At 39.9% G+C, this 16,986-nt stretch overlaps 1 protein-coding gene across 1 annotated transcript in view; it reads right to left on the reverse strand.

Annotated features, from left to right (window-relative positions):
• Positions 1-1,848: 1,848 nt before the first annotated feature.
• LOC114662509 (ribose-phosphate pyrophosphokinase 2-like) overlaps positions 1,849-16,986 on the reverse strand; it is a 48,119-nt gene continuing 32,981 nt past the window's right edge. The window contains exons 5-8 of the mRNA XM_028816008.2: positions 16,273-16,397; positions 13,082-13,255; positions 10,176-10,335; positions 1,849-2,082 (exon numbers count right to left, since the gene is read on the reverse strand). Of these exons, the coding sequence (XP_028671841.1) occupies positions 1,990-2,082; positions 10,176-10,335; positions 13,082-13,255; positions 16,273-16,397 (552 nt within the window). The 3' untranslated portion in view covers positions 1,849-1,989. The remainder of the gene's footprint in view (positions 2,083-10,175; positions 10,336-13,081; positions 13,256-16,272; positions 16,398-16,986) is intronic.

Raw genomic sequence — 16,986 nt, forward strand, 5'->3', positions numbered from 1 at the left:
CCGGCCAGCACTATGCGTGAGCCACTTCGCATCTCTGCTGCTCTCGTATGTAGATTTCACTTTTACCAAACTACAAATCTTTAAATTCTCACAGATGCGCCTCTTCAATGGGAAGAAATACTACTTTTCCCTGATGGCAACACAAATTAGATAATTTACAAGTCTCCAACTTTAAGTTTAAATCTGAACAATATCTACATACTTTTGTCATATCACATATGTCCATATATTCAATCTCTTTTCGCTATTCTGTTACTTCACTGAGTAATAATTTCCGCTTGTTCGCGCTAATGCGAACTTTGCTATCATTTTTTGAGACTTTCGAATTTTAGTACTTTCATTATCTCTAACCTGTTCTGCATGTGCATCACGCCATTTTGGAATTCTTTACGACGTTCCGCTTCGTCATCTACTCTTTGTCTTTTATTTCCAGCCCCGGGCATCATTAAATCTCTTGGAACAAAGTCTCTTCTCACGATACGTGAAAGTATCTCTCTGAAAAAGTCACGTCTTGTCCCAGGATTTTTTTATTATAATAGAGAGACTTATGTATTTTTAATTTAACATTCTTAAATGTGATTTTTTTAGAATTCTTCTCCATTCTTCGTATTCTTGAATGATGACCATCAAAATCATTATCACACGTTAGATTAACTTTCTTATTTTAAAGAAACTTAATCAAACAAATCAGGGCAGGAGTTTTCAAACATGTATTTTTATTACAAAGAATGAGTTGAGTGACACAGATAAAAACAACGCACACACCAACATTATAGATGTGCTTATATTATGCAGTATAGGTCCTAACGTTGTATCAGACTATTTTTCATTAGACTTTATGTGTAGGTAAAAAATAATACCTTTTCAGCATGTTAAGTACTGTTACACTTCAAAACAAAATGCCTTCCAGTGCTGTTGCAAATGGAAGCAAGTTCAGACTCTTGTTACATCAGGCATTACTTTAAAAGAAAACATATTTTACTTACAGCTATCAAGGAGTATCCAAAAATAAGTTAACACTGATGCTGATTAACAGATAAAGGCTTTTTAATGTCAAAGTGAAAACAGATCTCATGAAAATGTAATTAAAAATGTAAAACCCAAAATAACTGAACACATTAAGTATTCTGCCCCATTAATATGACAGCCCTAAATCATCATGACTGCTTTTAGAAGTCTAATTCATAGCTAGTTCAATGGAGAGTTGAAGAGGTTTCAACTGGCTGTCTTATAAATGCACTTTATCTGGAAGGTCCAGCTATAACAGTACAATGTGGAGACTTTCAAGGGGTGAAAACTTTTATAGGCACCATATAATTAGTTTCCCTGGATGCAGATTTTAGGTTATTGTCATTTGGAAATAACAGAGATGTTCAGTACTGTACTTTGAAATAAAAAAAGGAATATCTTCAAACTGTACACACCAATACTCTTACAATTGTACTTTTGCCTAGCAAATTCACTCTGCACTGTCTACAACATGAAATGCTAAAAATAAATATTCTTCTAAGGTTAACAATAACCAAATGTTGATACTGAGACAAATCTTGCTTGTGTTACAGAACTGTTCACATTTAAAGTAGTATTTTTAATAAATAGCAATCTTAAACATTGGATTTACAATCAGTACTTCACAGCAAGGCTAATACATTTCAGTGAATAAAAAATCAGAAAAAGGTTGTTTTTACGATGAAAACCATTTTCAGATTTAAAATTGATCATGTTCATCAATAAATTAGAAATATCGGTGTTTGTAAAACTTGATGGCTACAGAAAAATATTCACCAAGTAAACAAACAGTTGAATAATCTAATAACACTTTTGAATACTCTTGAAATTAAGCACTGGATTAGTTTATATTAATAGACTTTAATAGGGTCACTCCTCTTCTCTTTCAACAGAAATCCATAAAAATGTTTAATTTAGGATTCTTCGGTGTATACTTTGTTGTAAAGGATGCATCAAAAAGCACATTTTTGAAAAGTTGCGTTACAAAGGGACATGGTTAAATAAATAGGAGACAGATTCTCCATTGTGAGTTCGGCGGATGGCTTCTGCTAGAAACATTGAGATGTCAATAACCTGTAAGCAAAGGAATAAAATATTAATTTCACTCAGTCCATTCATTCCACTCAGCCAGTGGTAATTCTTTCACATTTCACATTGCAGATTTTTTATTTTAAGCAGTTGTGCATATAAAGTAGGACTATTTTGATACCTTTGAATGCCTAGTAAGCACATCAAGTTACACTACAAGACAGCTGGCAATGTACCCATGATTCCACACCTTCTTTTAGCCCATTTAAACTATCATTTTACATTAATATTTAACTATCATCTTTTACCATTGCAGGCAAAATGTCAGTGAGCAAAATTAGTGCATTTAAGAAGAAACATTCAGCCTATTACAATTGAATACAAAATGTGTATCTATACATATAATTCACTAAGCCAGAAGACAAGTAGCCGACCATGGAAAGCACGCCGGAAGGGGCATGGATTCACTAAGCCACCGACAAGTAAGACTCCCATGGCGCACGCAGGAAGGAGCCACGCCCACCAACTCTAAGACCATTGGATGCGACGACAACTCGCAGAGCCACGCCCACCAACTCGGACACGACGCCTCGGAAAACATGCCGTCATTTCTGTTTGTCTGTGCCACAGTCCACATGCAGCTCTGAGCCACGTTAACTTTTCATTAGTCAACCTCAGTGGAACCTTGGTTCACACAGAGGGAAAAGGGAGACAGAGGCACACACAGGCAGCGCGAGAGAGAGAGCCACGCACACACAGGCAGCGTGACAGAGAGACAGAGGCACAGACAGGGAGCCCGAGAGAGAGAGACAGAGGCACACACAGGCAGCCCGAGAGAGAGAGCCGCGCACACACAGGCAGCGCCACAGAGAGACAGAGGCACACACACAGGCAGCGCGACAGAGAGAGCCGCGCAATCCTTTAAAACTGAGGTTAAAACACAATGAAGGAAGCAGTCTTTAAAAACCAATAAGCCCTGTGCCTCTTTTTCATTAGCGTCTCACCTGCTTCACCGCCCTGCAACAGTCGAGACGCTTTCCCAGCAGCTGACCTTCTCTGTGCCTGACTCCACAACTGTCAGTCACCTGATTAAAAATGGTGAACTCCTGCAATGTTACTATCTTGGTTGGCTTTTAAACAAAGTTCGGATTTGTTCAAATGTTCCTTTTTTCCCCCTGTGCTTAAAACTCATTTTAAAAAAAAGTGTTTATACAACTGCTGCAATGTTACAGAGAGAGAGGGCTCCTGAGAGACAGAGGGGGAGGGGGCTCGCGTGCTGCTGAGAGAGAGAGAGAGAGGGGGGCTGGGGAGGCTCGCCTGCTTCTGAGAGACAGAGGGGGAGGGGGTTCGCGTGCTGCTGAGAGAGAGGGGGGGGGGGGGCTGGGGAGGCTCGTGTGCTGCTGAGAGAGAGAGGGGGGGGGGGGGGGTTGGGAGCAGGGCCGGATTTTCCTATAGGCTAACTAGGCTTCAGCCTAGGGCCTCAAGATCAAGAGGGGCCTACATTCAAATTGTTAGCAAAATTTTATTATCTCTCATGTAATTTACAAACTTAAAAATGGAAGGTGAAAGGGCCTCATAAGTGGAATAGCCTAGGGCCTCTTTTCATATAAATCCGGCCCTGGGGGGGAGGCTCGCGTGCTGCTGAGAGAGAGAGAGAGGGGGGCTGGGGAGACTCTCCTGCTGCTGAGAGAGAGAGCATGCAGCTGAGCAGGGAGCCTGGGTGTTTGTGTCAGTGTTATTCAATGTTTTTACTATTACACTGTGCATTCTATGGTGTAATGATTAACTATATTTGTGCTTAAAAATCCTTAAAAAAATATATTTACATACAGTTCGTATGGTCTGGAATGGATTAATTGTATTTACATACAATCCTATGGGGGAAATTGCTTTGGTTCACGACCAAATCGGTTTACGACCAGAGGTTTGGAACAAATTATGGTTGTGAACCGAGGTTCCACTGTATATTGACTCTAGAAAACATGATCAGCAAGTCTTTGATAGGCTGCAACAAAATGATGAAAGAACGGGCACATTTTTTTCTCACAAGCTGGGTGGGTGGGTGTTAGTTAGTTAATTAGTTACTCGAAGGATTTCAAGATTTAATATGCACAAGCGGTAACCCTGCAAAAGCACCCCAAACCAGAAAAGACGGCTGGCAAAAAGTGGCTGACAAATTAAACACGTGTGCATTGTACTTACTGAAAGCGGCGTTACGGATTTTGCAAATGTTCATTTTTTCCCTCTGCTTAAAAAACATGATTATGCGGCGTATACTACGCCGCGGGTTGGTATGCAGCGCGTAAAACAGTTTGTTTGTCGCGGATAATTTGCCTTTTACTTTAACACGAAGACAATTTCCTGTTAGATTTGCCTTTGCGATGACAATTGATAAGGCACAGGGCCAAACTTTCAAAAAGATGTGCATGTATCTGCCAAAACCAGTTTTCAGTCACGGACAGTTGTATGTTGCTCTCTCCAGAGTTCCATCTTTTCATTCACTTACTGGTATGCCTGCAGGAACACGTGCAGCGAGCGTGCGAGCGACACACACACACGCATACAGGCGCGTGAGAGAGAGAGCGCTGGACACATAAGAATAATAATACTTCATTACATTGATATACCGGTGTTTTCAGTATTCAAAGCGCTATCCACACAGGGAGAAACCGGAAAGCGAACCCAAAATTTTCCACAGTCTCCTTACTGCAAAACAGCAGCACTACCATTGCGCTACAAAGCAGTTAAAGAATGCACCGGCCTCGATTTTGTTTTCACTTCTGTTTACAGCGATCGGATCGTAGCGTGCATTGTTGCAATGTTACTTTTCTTGGTGGCTTATTACATTATGAATGTTTCACATGTTAATTTTTTTCCCTGTGCTTAAAAGACATTAAAAAAGTGTTTCTCAACTGTGACTCCGGAACAACTCAGTATGCAAGCTATATTAAGCGTCAACAACGAAGACTCGCTACACCTTAATGAACAAGTGCTGAAACTTATCCCTACCGACGAAGTAACTTTCACCAGCGTGGCCTCCATCGTCACAGACGATCCCTCTTTCAGTGACGGACAATTGTATGTTGCTCTCTCCAGAGGTCCATCTTTTCATTTACTCACAGTGGTATCCACAAACCCACCCCATTTGCACAACTGTGTCGTTCAGCAAGTGTTCACCTATCAATACATAATTTTGCGGCATATGTTACGCCGCTGGTTGGCTAGTTTTATATAAAGGGTTATGGGAAGAGACCAATCGGCCTGTTCCTTGGCTGAAATCTGTGTCCTTTTCCACTAAACCAGAGTTTCAAGTGAGATGCAATTAAAGAGTCCTAGGGAGAGGAATCTTTTCAGGTAAGCTGAATAATCTGTATTCATTTCCTTATTGACTTATTCCACTACAGGTCTGTATACAGTCAGAGTCAGCCTGTGAAGTATTAGTTACAAAATGTGTCTGCAACTGGACACAAGTCATACTCACATGCAGAGCTCTAGTCTCTAATGCTGTGTCAGTTAAGGATTGGCAGTTAAACTAATAGACCTGTTTTTGGGTTTTGAAGGCTGACCCCTATTGAGCCCCAGCAACATTGTAATAGGAAAATGTGAGCTACAAACTCTTTTTGTGGCTCACTTGTCTCTTCATTGACACTGATGTAGTCAACAGGATGGACTCCCAGAAATACCAGGAACAGGACCTGATCCAGGTGGGAAAGTACTGTGGCCGAGTTTCCAGGTGGGGAGTTCATTCTGTGATTTGGAAAGACCAGGTGTAGGTTCCATCCACAATACACATTACTGGGCAAACTAGCTTCCACGGGGAGCATATGGGAGTGGCTAACAGGATTGGGCTGGTCCACATAAGGGAGGGGACGTACAAGGGGCTTATTATGTTCTCTTAGAGGAGAATGCCTTCCTCCCCAACAAGACACAGCCCTTGGCTAAACATGGGGGTGCACCAGACCAGAAGGTGGAGAGACTGAAAAACTGGAGGGTTGACTCTGGGCACCCAGCCTACCAGCAGGGGTTCTCCCTTTGGGCTAAGTTACGGCACTGGCTAAGGCCAGAAGAAAATACTGCCCTACAATTTGTGGAGCAGGTTGCCTGCTTCATATTATTATATATCCTTCCTGAACAGTTCACTTTGCTGGTCTGGGAACAACACTTTCATAATATGAAAGAACTCATTGAGTGCATAGAAACAGCTAGGGTGGCCTTGCAGTCTGGGAGGGCAGAACCATCCTTTAGTCAAACCCAGAAAGAGCACGTCCCAAAATTTAGGCCTCACCATTATGAACTGAAGCCTGCACCGAAGTCCCCAGATTCAGACGCACAACCTACTCGGGGACAAGGAGGAATGCATGTGGAGGAGGAAGGAAGGGTATTGCAATTCCACGTACAGGAATTGTAATTTTAAAGAGATTGAAGACCACCCCCTTATTTGACTCCAGCAGCAACATCTCCATTGTACCTCGCTGATATGTGCAACTGCAACAGTGGTTAAATGTTAAGACCGGTCTAACCTGCATCCATGGAGAAACCCATTGATACAGGTCCACCACTTGCATCATCAGTTGTGAAGGATCACTAACAAAGATGACCTTCACGGTCCTTCAGAATCCACCATTCCTGGTGATACTGAGGCAGGTCTGGTCTAAAAGTAAAAGCAGTTTAGCACTTTCTACTCCTGAGACAAATCTGGGCCTAGCCATAGACGGAGACACTACATCTCAAAATGCCTCCACGCCTTGCAATCATCCAGCAGAGGACGGGGCCACTCAATGTGACATGTTGATTCCGGGGCCGTCACGGGCAGACATGTCATCAGCTGTCGCCGTAGCCACTTGAGCAGAAGCCATGAGCCTCAGTTCATGGCTTGAGGTCAGTTCTGACCCTCTCTCTCAGTTACACTATCAGTTTAGAGAAACGCTATGTTCTTTTAAAAAGGAACAATGGAATGACGATTCCTTTAAATTCGCAAAAAATGTTGGTCAATGGCCAACGCACTCATCAGTCCATGCCTCAGGGTCCTCACTTTGTCTTAGAAAACAACCTTTTATATCGGATAACAGAGCATGGGGGGAGGTACGGAAGTTGCTGCTGATTTCACAAACCTTTCGGTGGCAGGTTTGTGAGTTAGCACACGACCACCTCCTAGGAGGCCATCTGGGCACTGAGAAAACTTTGGAGCAGATTACGCTTTGATTTTATTGGCTGGGAATTAATGAGGAGGTTCACTGCTTTTGCACGTTCTGCACGGAGTGTCAAATGCGATAAATTCCTAGAAGGGACCACGCTCTTCTTGTTCCCCTTCCCCTGATTGATGTCCCATTTGAAAGGATTGGGGTCAACTTAGTAGGACACCTGGAACCTTCAGGTAGAGGACACAAATATATTTTAGTCCTAGTAGATTATGCTACCTGGTATCCTGAAGCTGTTCTGTTGCGCTCAGCTACTTCTAAAGCTATTGCATGGGAACTGGTAGGGGCGATTGCACAAGTCATCATCCCTAAAGAACTCCTAATGGACCAAGGGATGCCTTTCACCTCAGAGACGTTCAGAGAAATGGCAAGATAACTGAAAATAAAGCATCTAAAGACCACGGTGTATTACCCTCAAACCGATGGTCTAGTGGAGAGATTTAATCAAACTCTCAAACAAATGCCACGCAAGGTGATCATTAAGGACGGGAGAAACTGGGATCAGCACCTCTCCCTTGTTATTTTTGCAGCCTTTACGGGCTTCTCCCCTTTTAAATTATTATACAGACGACAACCCCGGGGCATATTGGATATTCTAAAGGAAGGGTGGGAGGAAGAGGACATCCCCTCTACAAATATATGAGAATATATCTCACAATTACATGATAGATTCAGAAAGATTTGTCCATTACTCAAATTTCACATGGAAGAGGCACAAGCAGCACATGCCCAACATTACGACCAAGGAACATCTCTCTGGGAATTCCTACTGGGGGATCAAGTCATAGTTCTTGTTTCTACCTGCCATTCTAAATTGTTAGCCCATTGACAAAGTCCTTATGAAGTTAAGGAGAGGAAAGGACTTGTTGATTATTTGGTGAAACAACCCAATTATCAACTGAGCAAAATGTTCTACCATGTAAATCTGCTGAAGCCGTGGAAGGACAGGGATCCTGGTCCCTCCTCCGGTCAGCCTCGTTCACTCTTTGCTCACAAACATAACCTGAGGATTTAAGTCCCAGACAGCGATGGGAGCTGGAAATAGTTATCCTGTCTGTCCTGGAAGTAATGAGTAAAACACCACGGAGGACCTCTCTGATTGCGTACAATATTGTGACAGAACCCGGGGTTATAGTTCGAGAATGGCCATATCGTCTTCCCAAGGCAAAAAAAGCCAAAGTGGAACTTCAGATCAAGTGCATGCAGAAACTAGGAATAATAGAGGAGAGTCATAATCCCTGGTCCAGTCACATCATCTTGGTCAGTAAACATGATGGGACTTGGAGATTTTGCAATGACTTCCGTCGACTTAATCAAGTCTCCCAGTTTGATGCCTATCCAATGCTACAAGTAGATGACCTCCTTGAGAGACTAGAACAGGTTAAGTATTTGACCACTCTTGACATGACTAAGGGGTACTGGCAGGTTCCTTTAATGGATTCTGCAAAGGCTAAGACAGTGTTTAGCAACCCTAGCAGTCACTGACAGTATCGTGTCCTCCCATTTGGGTTACACAGGGCTCCTGCAACTTTCCATCGCCTGGTGGAAAAACAAAGCCAAATATTTAGGCTACGTGGTGGGTCAGGGTACCATGTTCAAAAGCACAGTGCTCAAAAGCAAATGCCGTACTGAAATGGCCCCATCCACGAAGCAAGCGGCAAGTCCAAGCCTTTGTCCGCTTAGCGGGATACTACTGCCAATTTGTACCCCAATTTTTGGAGAGAGCTGCACCTTTGACTGATTTAACAAAGAAGAGGGCCCCAAACAATATGGTATGGACTGATAAGACAGAGGTTGCATTTGGTGACTTAAAACAGGCCCTTACTTCAGCACTGGTCTTGAAAGCCCCTAACTTTTCTCTACTTTTCATTCTCCAGACGGACGCTTTGGACACAAGTCTTGGTGCCATGCTGAGCCAGAGCGTCGACAGTGTTGAACACCCTGTCATGTTCCTGAGTTGGAAGCTGCTGGAACGAGAAACCAGGTATGTGACAGTGGAAAGAGAGGCCTTGGTGATCAAATGGGTGATTACGCAGGCTAAGGTAGTACAACTTGGGCTGCGAGTTCACACTTGTGATGGATCATGAACCATTACAGTGGATGGCCCTTTCTCAGGTTCACAACCTCTCGGTCAGGAACTCCAAACCCATCGCTGAGGTGGGGGACCTTGTCACACACATGCACATGGGAGGCAGTTAAAGGGCCTGAATGAGGGCAATTCCATACCAGACCGGGGCTGGCAGAGTGTACTGACCATTTCTCTTTTTCCAATGCAGACCGATTACGGGAAATTTCACCTGGTTCTGAAGACGTCACTTCCAGTTCCGTCCCTGAGGACGTCACTTCTGGTTCTGGTCCTAATGACATCACTTCTGTCCGCTCCTTTAAAATCGCCATCTTTGCTTCATCAAGACAGACAGTTCTGTTCTGGACTCAAATCTGTACTCAATTGTACACAGAACTTAATTCTTTTGCAGCCAGGAAACAATATATGGGTGGCTGCCCCAACTCTTTTTTGTGGTTCACTTGTCTCTTCTTTGACACAATTTAACAAAAATAAAGACGATAATGACACACATCAGTAGCAGGAAGCCAGCATTTGTAGTGCACATCCACACAGTACAGAGTTCAGTTTTCTTTCCACTCCTCCGGTTTGTGTAGAAGTCAAAACATTCATCCTTACTAGTTTATGTAATCATATTTAATAAGGTGCCAGTCTTCCACTGCAGAACACACACAAAAACAATTAAGCTAACTTCTTATCATGTCTATGGACTATTAGTGCGCACAGATGATTATCAGGCAGAGGTCTGCACAATGCACTGCTCAAATGATATTCAAGCTTACATTTATTTTAATGTGTACTGAGTACAATGGAGTAGGTATACAAAGCAGAACAAACGTTTTCATTTAATTTTGAGATGAACATAAAACATTTACCTGTATTTTGTTACTTTGTTTTACATTCTTTTCCTGTGGAATAGTATTAGTGACAACAATAGCTTCAAAACAAGCATTATTGATTCGTGAAATGGCCGGGCCAGAGAATATGCCGTGAGTTAAAATAGCATACACTTTAATGGCTCCTGCAGAAATCAACCTTAAAAAGAGAATGCATAAATAAATGAGTATACAGCATTTTACATGTAAATAACCACAGAGATCCTTAATGGTGTTTTCTACCAATAAATATGCAAATATTTAGCAGTTTTATTCCCATTTGCCTTAGGTCAAAATTCTGGAGCTAACAAAATTTCAACACAGTGGCAATTAAAATGTGTTAAAAGTACACATAGTGATGACCTTTTTCAGTATACATTTTGCAGAGCAGCAGAACAATAACATTCATACCGTATTAAAATACAATTGAGAAATTTAATGCTACATGTAGTAATATACGGATGACCAAATCTTGGAAAAGACTCGTTAAGAGGAAACACTAAGCATTTTAATTTAATGCATTATGTTTCACATTTCTGAGGTTAACCTCTGAACAGTTGCTTCACAAATGGCTGGCACAATTTTGTAGTCACTTTTCTTTCATTCACAATGCAGCAAAGTTGATTTTTTCAACTCTTGATGCATATGTTGGACAGCTTGACTTATAAGATGAAAATTCTGACAAAAGACAAAGGGGTATAGCTAATTAAGTCATCTTTGGTATTCCTTGTAATGTTCAACAATGATGAGTCTACTAAAACACACTCCAAACCAGTACCTGATTATCTTTAGGGGATTCTTCAAACTGTTAAGTACTGTATATTAATTCGATTGGTCTTTAGAGTAGTCAAACTTCTCATTTGGAAAGTTCAAGATTAAAATTACAAAGATAAAGAAAGGTTTGGGAAGAGGGTTTTAAACAATGGCAGTGTTCCTACTTCACCTGCTTTACTTAGCCAGGTAGATTGTCATTGTGTATCTGACTCAATATTTAGATTGAGGAAATCCAATAGAGTAATTTCTTCATGCATTTTATATTTTTGAAAACCTTGGCTATGTCCCCAAGAAATTAATTTCCCTTCATCAAACTGTTTTGTTATTGATACCATTCTGTCAATCAAATAAATGCAGCGAACATCTGAAACTAGTGGTATTCTTATCTATATGAAATTAAATAAAAGTGAATTTGTCATATCTACAATGAAATTATTTTGGGGAGTGACATTGTTCCAGCAGACAGTGATGGTGAAATCAGGCATGGCAGGGTTAGCAATATATCTTTCTATTAAAACAGAAAATCTTGAGACAAAACAAGACTGTTGCTAAGAGATTTTTTCAAGTTGGTAGAGGGGGTCCTGCCCTCATCTCAACCATTTCCAGTTAACGGCCCACGGCCACAGTCCTCTCACGTCTCATTCATGTGAATGCTTTTGTCAGACACAGTTCTTGCGCTCTCAGCTCTTATAAATTTTTATGTTTTCCTCACTTTAAGTTCCCAATAATAGAAGATTTATTATGTCTAAATCTTATTGAAGAATTTCATCCCGAAGGGTTATCAACAGAAGAAATGAGTACATGGGCAATCCTAGCACCGAGAAACGATAAAGTCAAATGAATTAATGCAAAAATTGTTGATTGGTTACACGGCAAATTGGTTAAATGCATTTCAATAGACTATGCTGAAACACTTGGTGGTGATGGTGCAGATGATGAAAACATCACCGTCCGGTCTTACACCGGCCGAATTACTCTTGACAGAAGGATGTATTGTCCCCTAGTAACCAAAAAGTTAAAGTTGCACTAAATTGGAAGACATAGTCAGCATTAAAGCCCAACTAAGCAAATGCACACAGCATGAAAGTTCTAAGAGTCTCTTCTAAGAATCTCCTCTGTAGAGTCCTGAGCAGACACAAAACTGTTTCATTAGAGGTTACAGCACCAGTGCCTCCATCTCAGGAAGGTTGATTATTCAAGGAAAGTTGAAGGTTATGTGCAAAGAATTATAAAAAGTTTGGGCAGATTTGTCTAGTCTGAACTAAACCCATAGAGTTAATCACTTTTAACTTCCTGTGTGGTATTTTCAGGTTAGGGATGGTAGGGACTGCACTGTCAGCCTTGTAGAAAGCCTCTGACCCTGTGTTCGGATTCAGCGGGTTAGAAAATGGATGGATGGATGGATTTATTTTGGGGAGCTTCTGCAAAATTTTAATTTCCTCTTGGGGACAAATAAAGTATAATTTGATGTGATCTATACCTGCTGATGTGGGGGAGAAAACTGAGCACTGGAAAACTCTAAAAAGGAGCATTATCAAAAAAAGTTATGATTTGTAGAATAAAAATTACATTCTAAAATTATTTCATCAACGTAACTAGACACAGCCTCACACTTTTTATCTTACTTGTGATTCAAATGAAACACTTAGGTATGGTTTTACAAATTTTCAAAAATACTGCCAAGTTGCTCAAATAAAGGAGTACCTGATTAAAAAAGATAAAGTTACGGATCGTAGTGAATCATTCACCATAAAATATGCTAATTTTGATATTTTGACTGTTTTTGGTGACATTGAAAATGGTAATCCAAAAAACTCTTTATTGATAAGAAAAAATGTTATTCTTACAAAGTCAACAGGTTTTGTCACTAATGTACTTCACATTGCCACCACTATTGTGTCTCATATCTTTAGATTCACCACTTTGTTGATTTAGTAAACAGGAATTAGCATTGATTCATGCATATTGCAGATTAAAGAAACACACATTTTTAATTTCTTTGAAAACGTAACTGCCTTTTATACCTGCAGCCTACACTATGTGCTGTGAGGTGTCTATACTCTTTCTTAAACTGTGCCCTTTATCACAAAATCACATAAAATCTATGAATACAAATGAAATGTGACACTCACTTGTCAGCAGCATGGCAGATTGTACCACAAGTATCTGCCATGTCATCAATCAATATTGCTACTCTGTCTTTTACATCACCAACGAGAACCATTCGATCAATTTCATTAGCTTTTTTTCTTACTTTGTGGATCAATGCAAACTCAACATTCAAGCAGTCAGTAATAGATGTGACCCTGTAGGACACAAAGCATAGGTTGGTTATATTTCACTGATATTCAGGGACAATTTTATCACAAGAAGCACAGTAGTTTTTCACCATTAATTCATAAATTCTTAATATATTTTTTGTATTGAAAAATTCTGGCTGATTAATATTTCACAACATCACACTATCAAGCATAGACTTACATAAATAAATATGCATTTCATACTATTACTTATATCTTCCTACAAAGATATTTAGAGTTAGTGTACATAATGAATTTATATGTAGTAGCAGTGTGGCCTTAAAGTGAAAAGCACAAAAAAATCACATATAAAATATTTAGTAAAAAATTAATAAGAAAACACAATTTTAACAGGAAGGTACATTAAAAAAATGACAGCAGAACAAATTCACATTTAAGAAGACAGTTCAGATTCTGCAATATTTTCCTCCCAGGGCCACACTGGACCAGGTCAAATCTGAACCCATTACATTTCTAGGTCACCGATGTTTCTGCTGTAAACTTTCAGCCTTTGAGCTTGAATTGCCTCCTGTGGAGCTCAGCACTGCACATGTTAATGCGATTGAAAATTGAAAGTAAAAAGTGATACTTCAGATTTCAATAAGGTGGAAAGCAGTTCAAAGAGTAGAGCTATGTCTGCATTTCTACAACTGTACTCTGCCACAGGCAGTCCTCTCTAACTCACTTTGTGTAAAAATTATGCTATGCCGCGTTCCCGATTTGAAGTATCCTCAAAAGGACTTTATGTCAACCTGTTTCACAATTAAAAAGTAGTTACTGATGTTATTAATATACTTAAGTAGCTGAGTAACCTGTTGGGTGACCACTTCTCTAATGATAAACATACCAGCTGCTATTTTAAGCAATTCTTATGTTTTCAGGTAATAATTTTTAATACATGGAGCCAGAAACACTGTAACTGCTACAACTGAGTCTCATATCAACAGAAAGGATTTCATTGGTTGTTTTTATTTAAACAAAAACACAGTGGGAAAACAAAAAAGGAATGTTTTAGGTTTTAAAGAAAGGAGGAGAATTTCTGTATTTCATGGACAATGAAAAGCATAGCAAAACTCTGGTGCTTGGGAAGAAAAGAACTACCGTATATACTTGCGGATAAGTTTTCCTGCGGATAAGTCGGGACAATGTCAGTTGTTATAAGTCAGATAATGTCAGTCGTATTAGTCGAATGCGGAAAAGTCACGCTATTGGTCCAAGAGATTATGATATGCTAACGCCCACCTGAGAGAGTAACCACGGGGCACACTGCCTTTTTGTTTTTCTATGTGGGTGCGGCAATGCGCTGTATCAACCCATGCCCCTAACCTCTCTCTCTCTCTCTCTCTATTGTGCCTACGTGACCGCACGGTAATACCCAAACTGTTCCGAAGCAACGTTTGCACTGATTTGTGTTTTTGTATATCACACCCTCATACACCTTTATCGTAAGAGCATCTCATATCTACGATGGAGCGTTCGATCAGAAGAAAATATGAAGTTGGTTTTAAATTAAACGTCATTGAAGTAGCAAAAAGAAATTGGTAACTGTGCTGCTGCAACAAAATTCGATGCGTCTGAGAATCTGATGTGAGATTAGAGGAGGCAAAAAGATATAAAAAAAAATGTGTCACATTTTTGAATGGGCATAAGTCGGGGTCTGATTTTATGATCAATTTTTTAGGTTTCAAGACTCGACTTATATGTGAGTATATACGGTAAATAAAACTTAAGACTCTCTTGAAAAAAGATTAACAAAGATCACAATGGTGCAGCACAGGATAGACTGAATGGATGAAGCAAACGGAATGTGGAGTCTGAGTGAACTGCACAGAAACATGAGAAGGACAAACTAAATATTTTGGTCCCCATGGAAACTAAATAGAAGGGTTATTCGAAATTTCCTTATATTGGGAAATGACAAAAGATCTTCAGTCAGGCACTCATGAGCAAATGACAGGCACGGTTATTATCTAATTTGATGCTGAGCTATACCCTGTGTGCATATGGGACATCTTGAAAGCTCAAAGAGAATACAGAATACCACCCCAAGCAGAGAGGGGACAATGTCATTAATCACCTCTCACTTTTCTGCCCACATTTCTAAAGCTTATCAGCCACCGAAGGGCATGTGGCCCAGTTCCACTTCTGCCAAAATGCCCTTCCTATTCCAGGTTGGTAATTTATTAATCCAGAAGTCACCACATTTCATTTTAGGACCATCAATTGGACAGGACAGAGAGCTTCTTCACTTACTACACTTTTCTGTTTTGCCTTGATGCCAGTTTTGAACCTGTAAGTGCTATTTATTTTGCCTTTTTCAAACACCACAATTAAGCAGGTCTCCCAGTTCATACCCCAACCTTTCGTTTGGCTAACATTTCTTCCTTTTGCACGTTTACACCCATAAAAGGTTTTAGTTTTATCATGCAACAATCACACTGCTTATGAAAGACTAAAAAAGAATGTTGCTTTCTCCCCTAATTGATACATGTGTGTCCTGAAGTATTTACTGGTTACAATGCCTGCCTTGGAACGCCAAGTACAGTATGTTCTGCCTAGAGTGTAGGTTTTGCTCATACTAATTAAGAGATTCACAAGTTCTGATCTCATCTAGACTGAGATATAGATAGTTGGTTTCTCCCATAATTGATGATTTTTCATTTTGTAGATTTTACATTGCACAGCATGTGGCAATGAATTTCAATTATGGTTCTGCCTAGAGTCTAGTTTACTTATCTTCTGACACTACAAATACAATACGCAATAGGGGAGCCACAAAAACATATTTTTGCATTTTTTTAGCCAATTGAATTATGCTAGGTAAAGTTATAGAATACATTTTTTGAAAACCCAGTTCCTTTTAGTAATGCAATTCAGTATTCTTAATCTTCATGTGCATGTTTTGTGTTTATAGGGTCACATGTGTTATTCCTTTTTTTTTAATTTCTCAAATTTTCATTATGAAAAATGTTTACATGCTACCAAATCTGGGAAAAATGATTTCACAAAATCTAAATGTTCACCTCTCAGTACCCCCTGCATCAGGAGACACAATGATGGAGGCTTTCCAGTCAGGAACATGTTCTTTAATCCACTGAAGGACAGCAGGCTCTGCATAAAGATTGTCTACTGGAATATCGAAGAAACCCTGCAAAAGGAGAAAGGCTAAGTTCAATTAACTTCCAAATGCTCTCTTAACAGGCATAATGCACTTATAAATTATAAGAGCAACAAACACTTCAATGTAAAAGTAACACACACACACACTAAAAATATTTTATTTTTAACCTCACAGCACATTGATATTAATAGTGTCACATGAACAGCCAAACACCACAAGTACAGGCTGGCTATATTTGAAATTTATTGGCAAATTACTGGATCAAGTGCATGTGCAAATAAAGTTAAGTCAACAACCCAGGAGGGACCCCAGGTCAACCCTAATACAATTCTCTGGAATTTCTTAAACTGGCTTATGTGGGAACAAAGTCAGAAAACTGCTGGTTAAGTTTATCTCAGACTGAGCCTATCATAATAATCTTATTTGATTGTTTCATTAATCTTTTTTCTTAAATTCTTTAATTGTTTGAAAGGGGGCTTGATAATAGACCACTTTTGAAATAAAGGCACTCCTCTCCTTTCAAATGAAGGGAAAAATCATTAAGCACAGTTACTGCCAGGCAAAGTCATGTGCTGAGTCATTCCTAAATACATTTCCACCATTGAAAAGTGTGGTG

This window comes from Erpetoichthys calabaricus, chromosome 12, assembly GCF_900747795.2.
Source record: "Erpetoichthys calabaricus chromosome 12, fErpCal1.3, whole genome shotgun sequence".
NCBI lineage: Eukaryota > Metazoa > Chordata > Cladistia > Polypteriformes > Polypteridae > Erpetoichthys > Erpetoichthys calabaricus.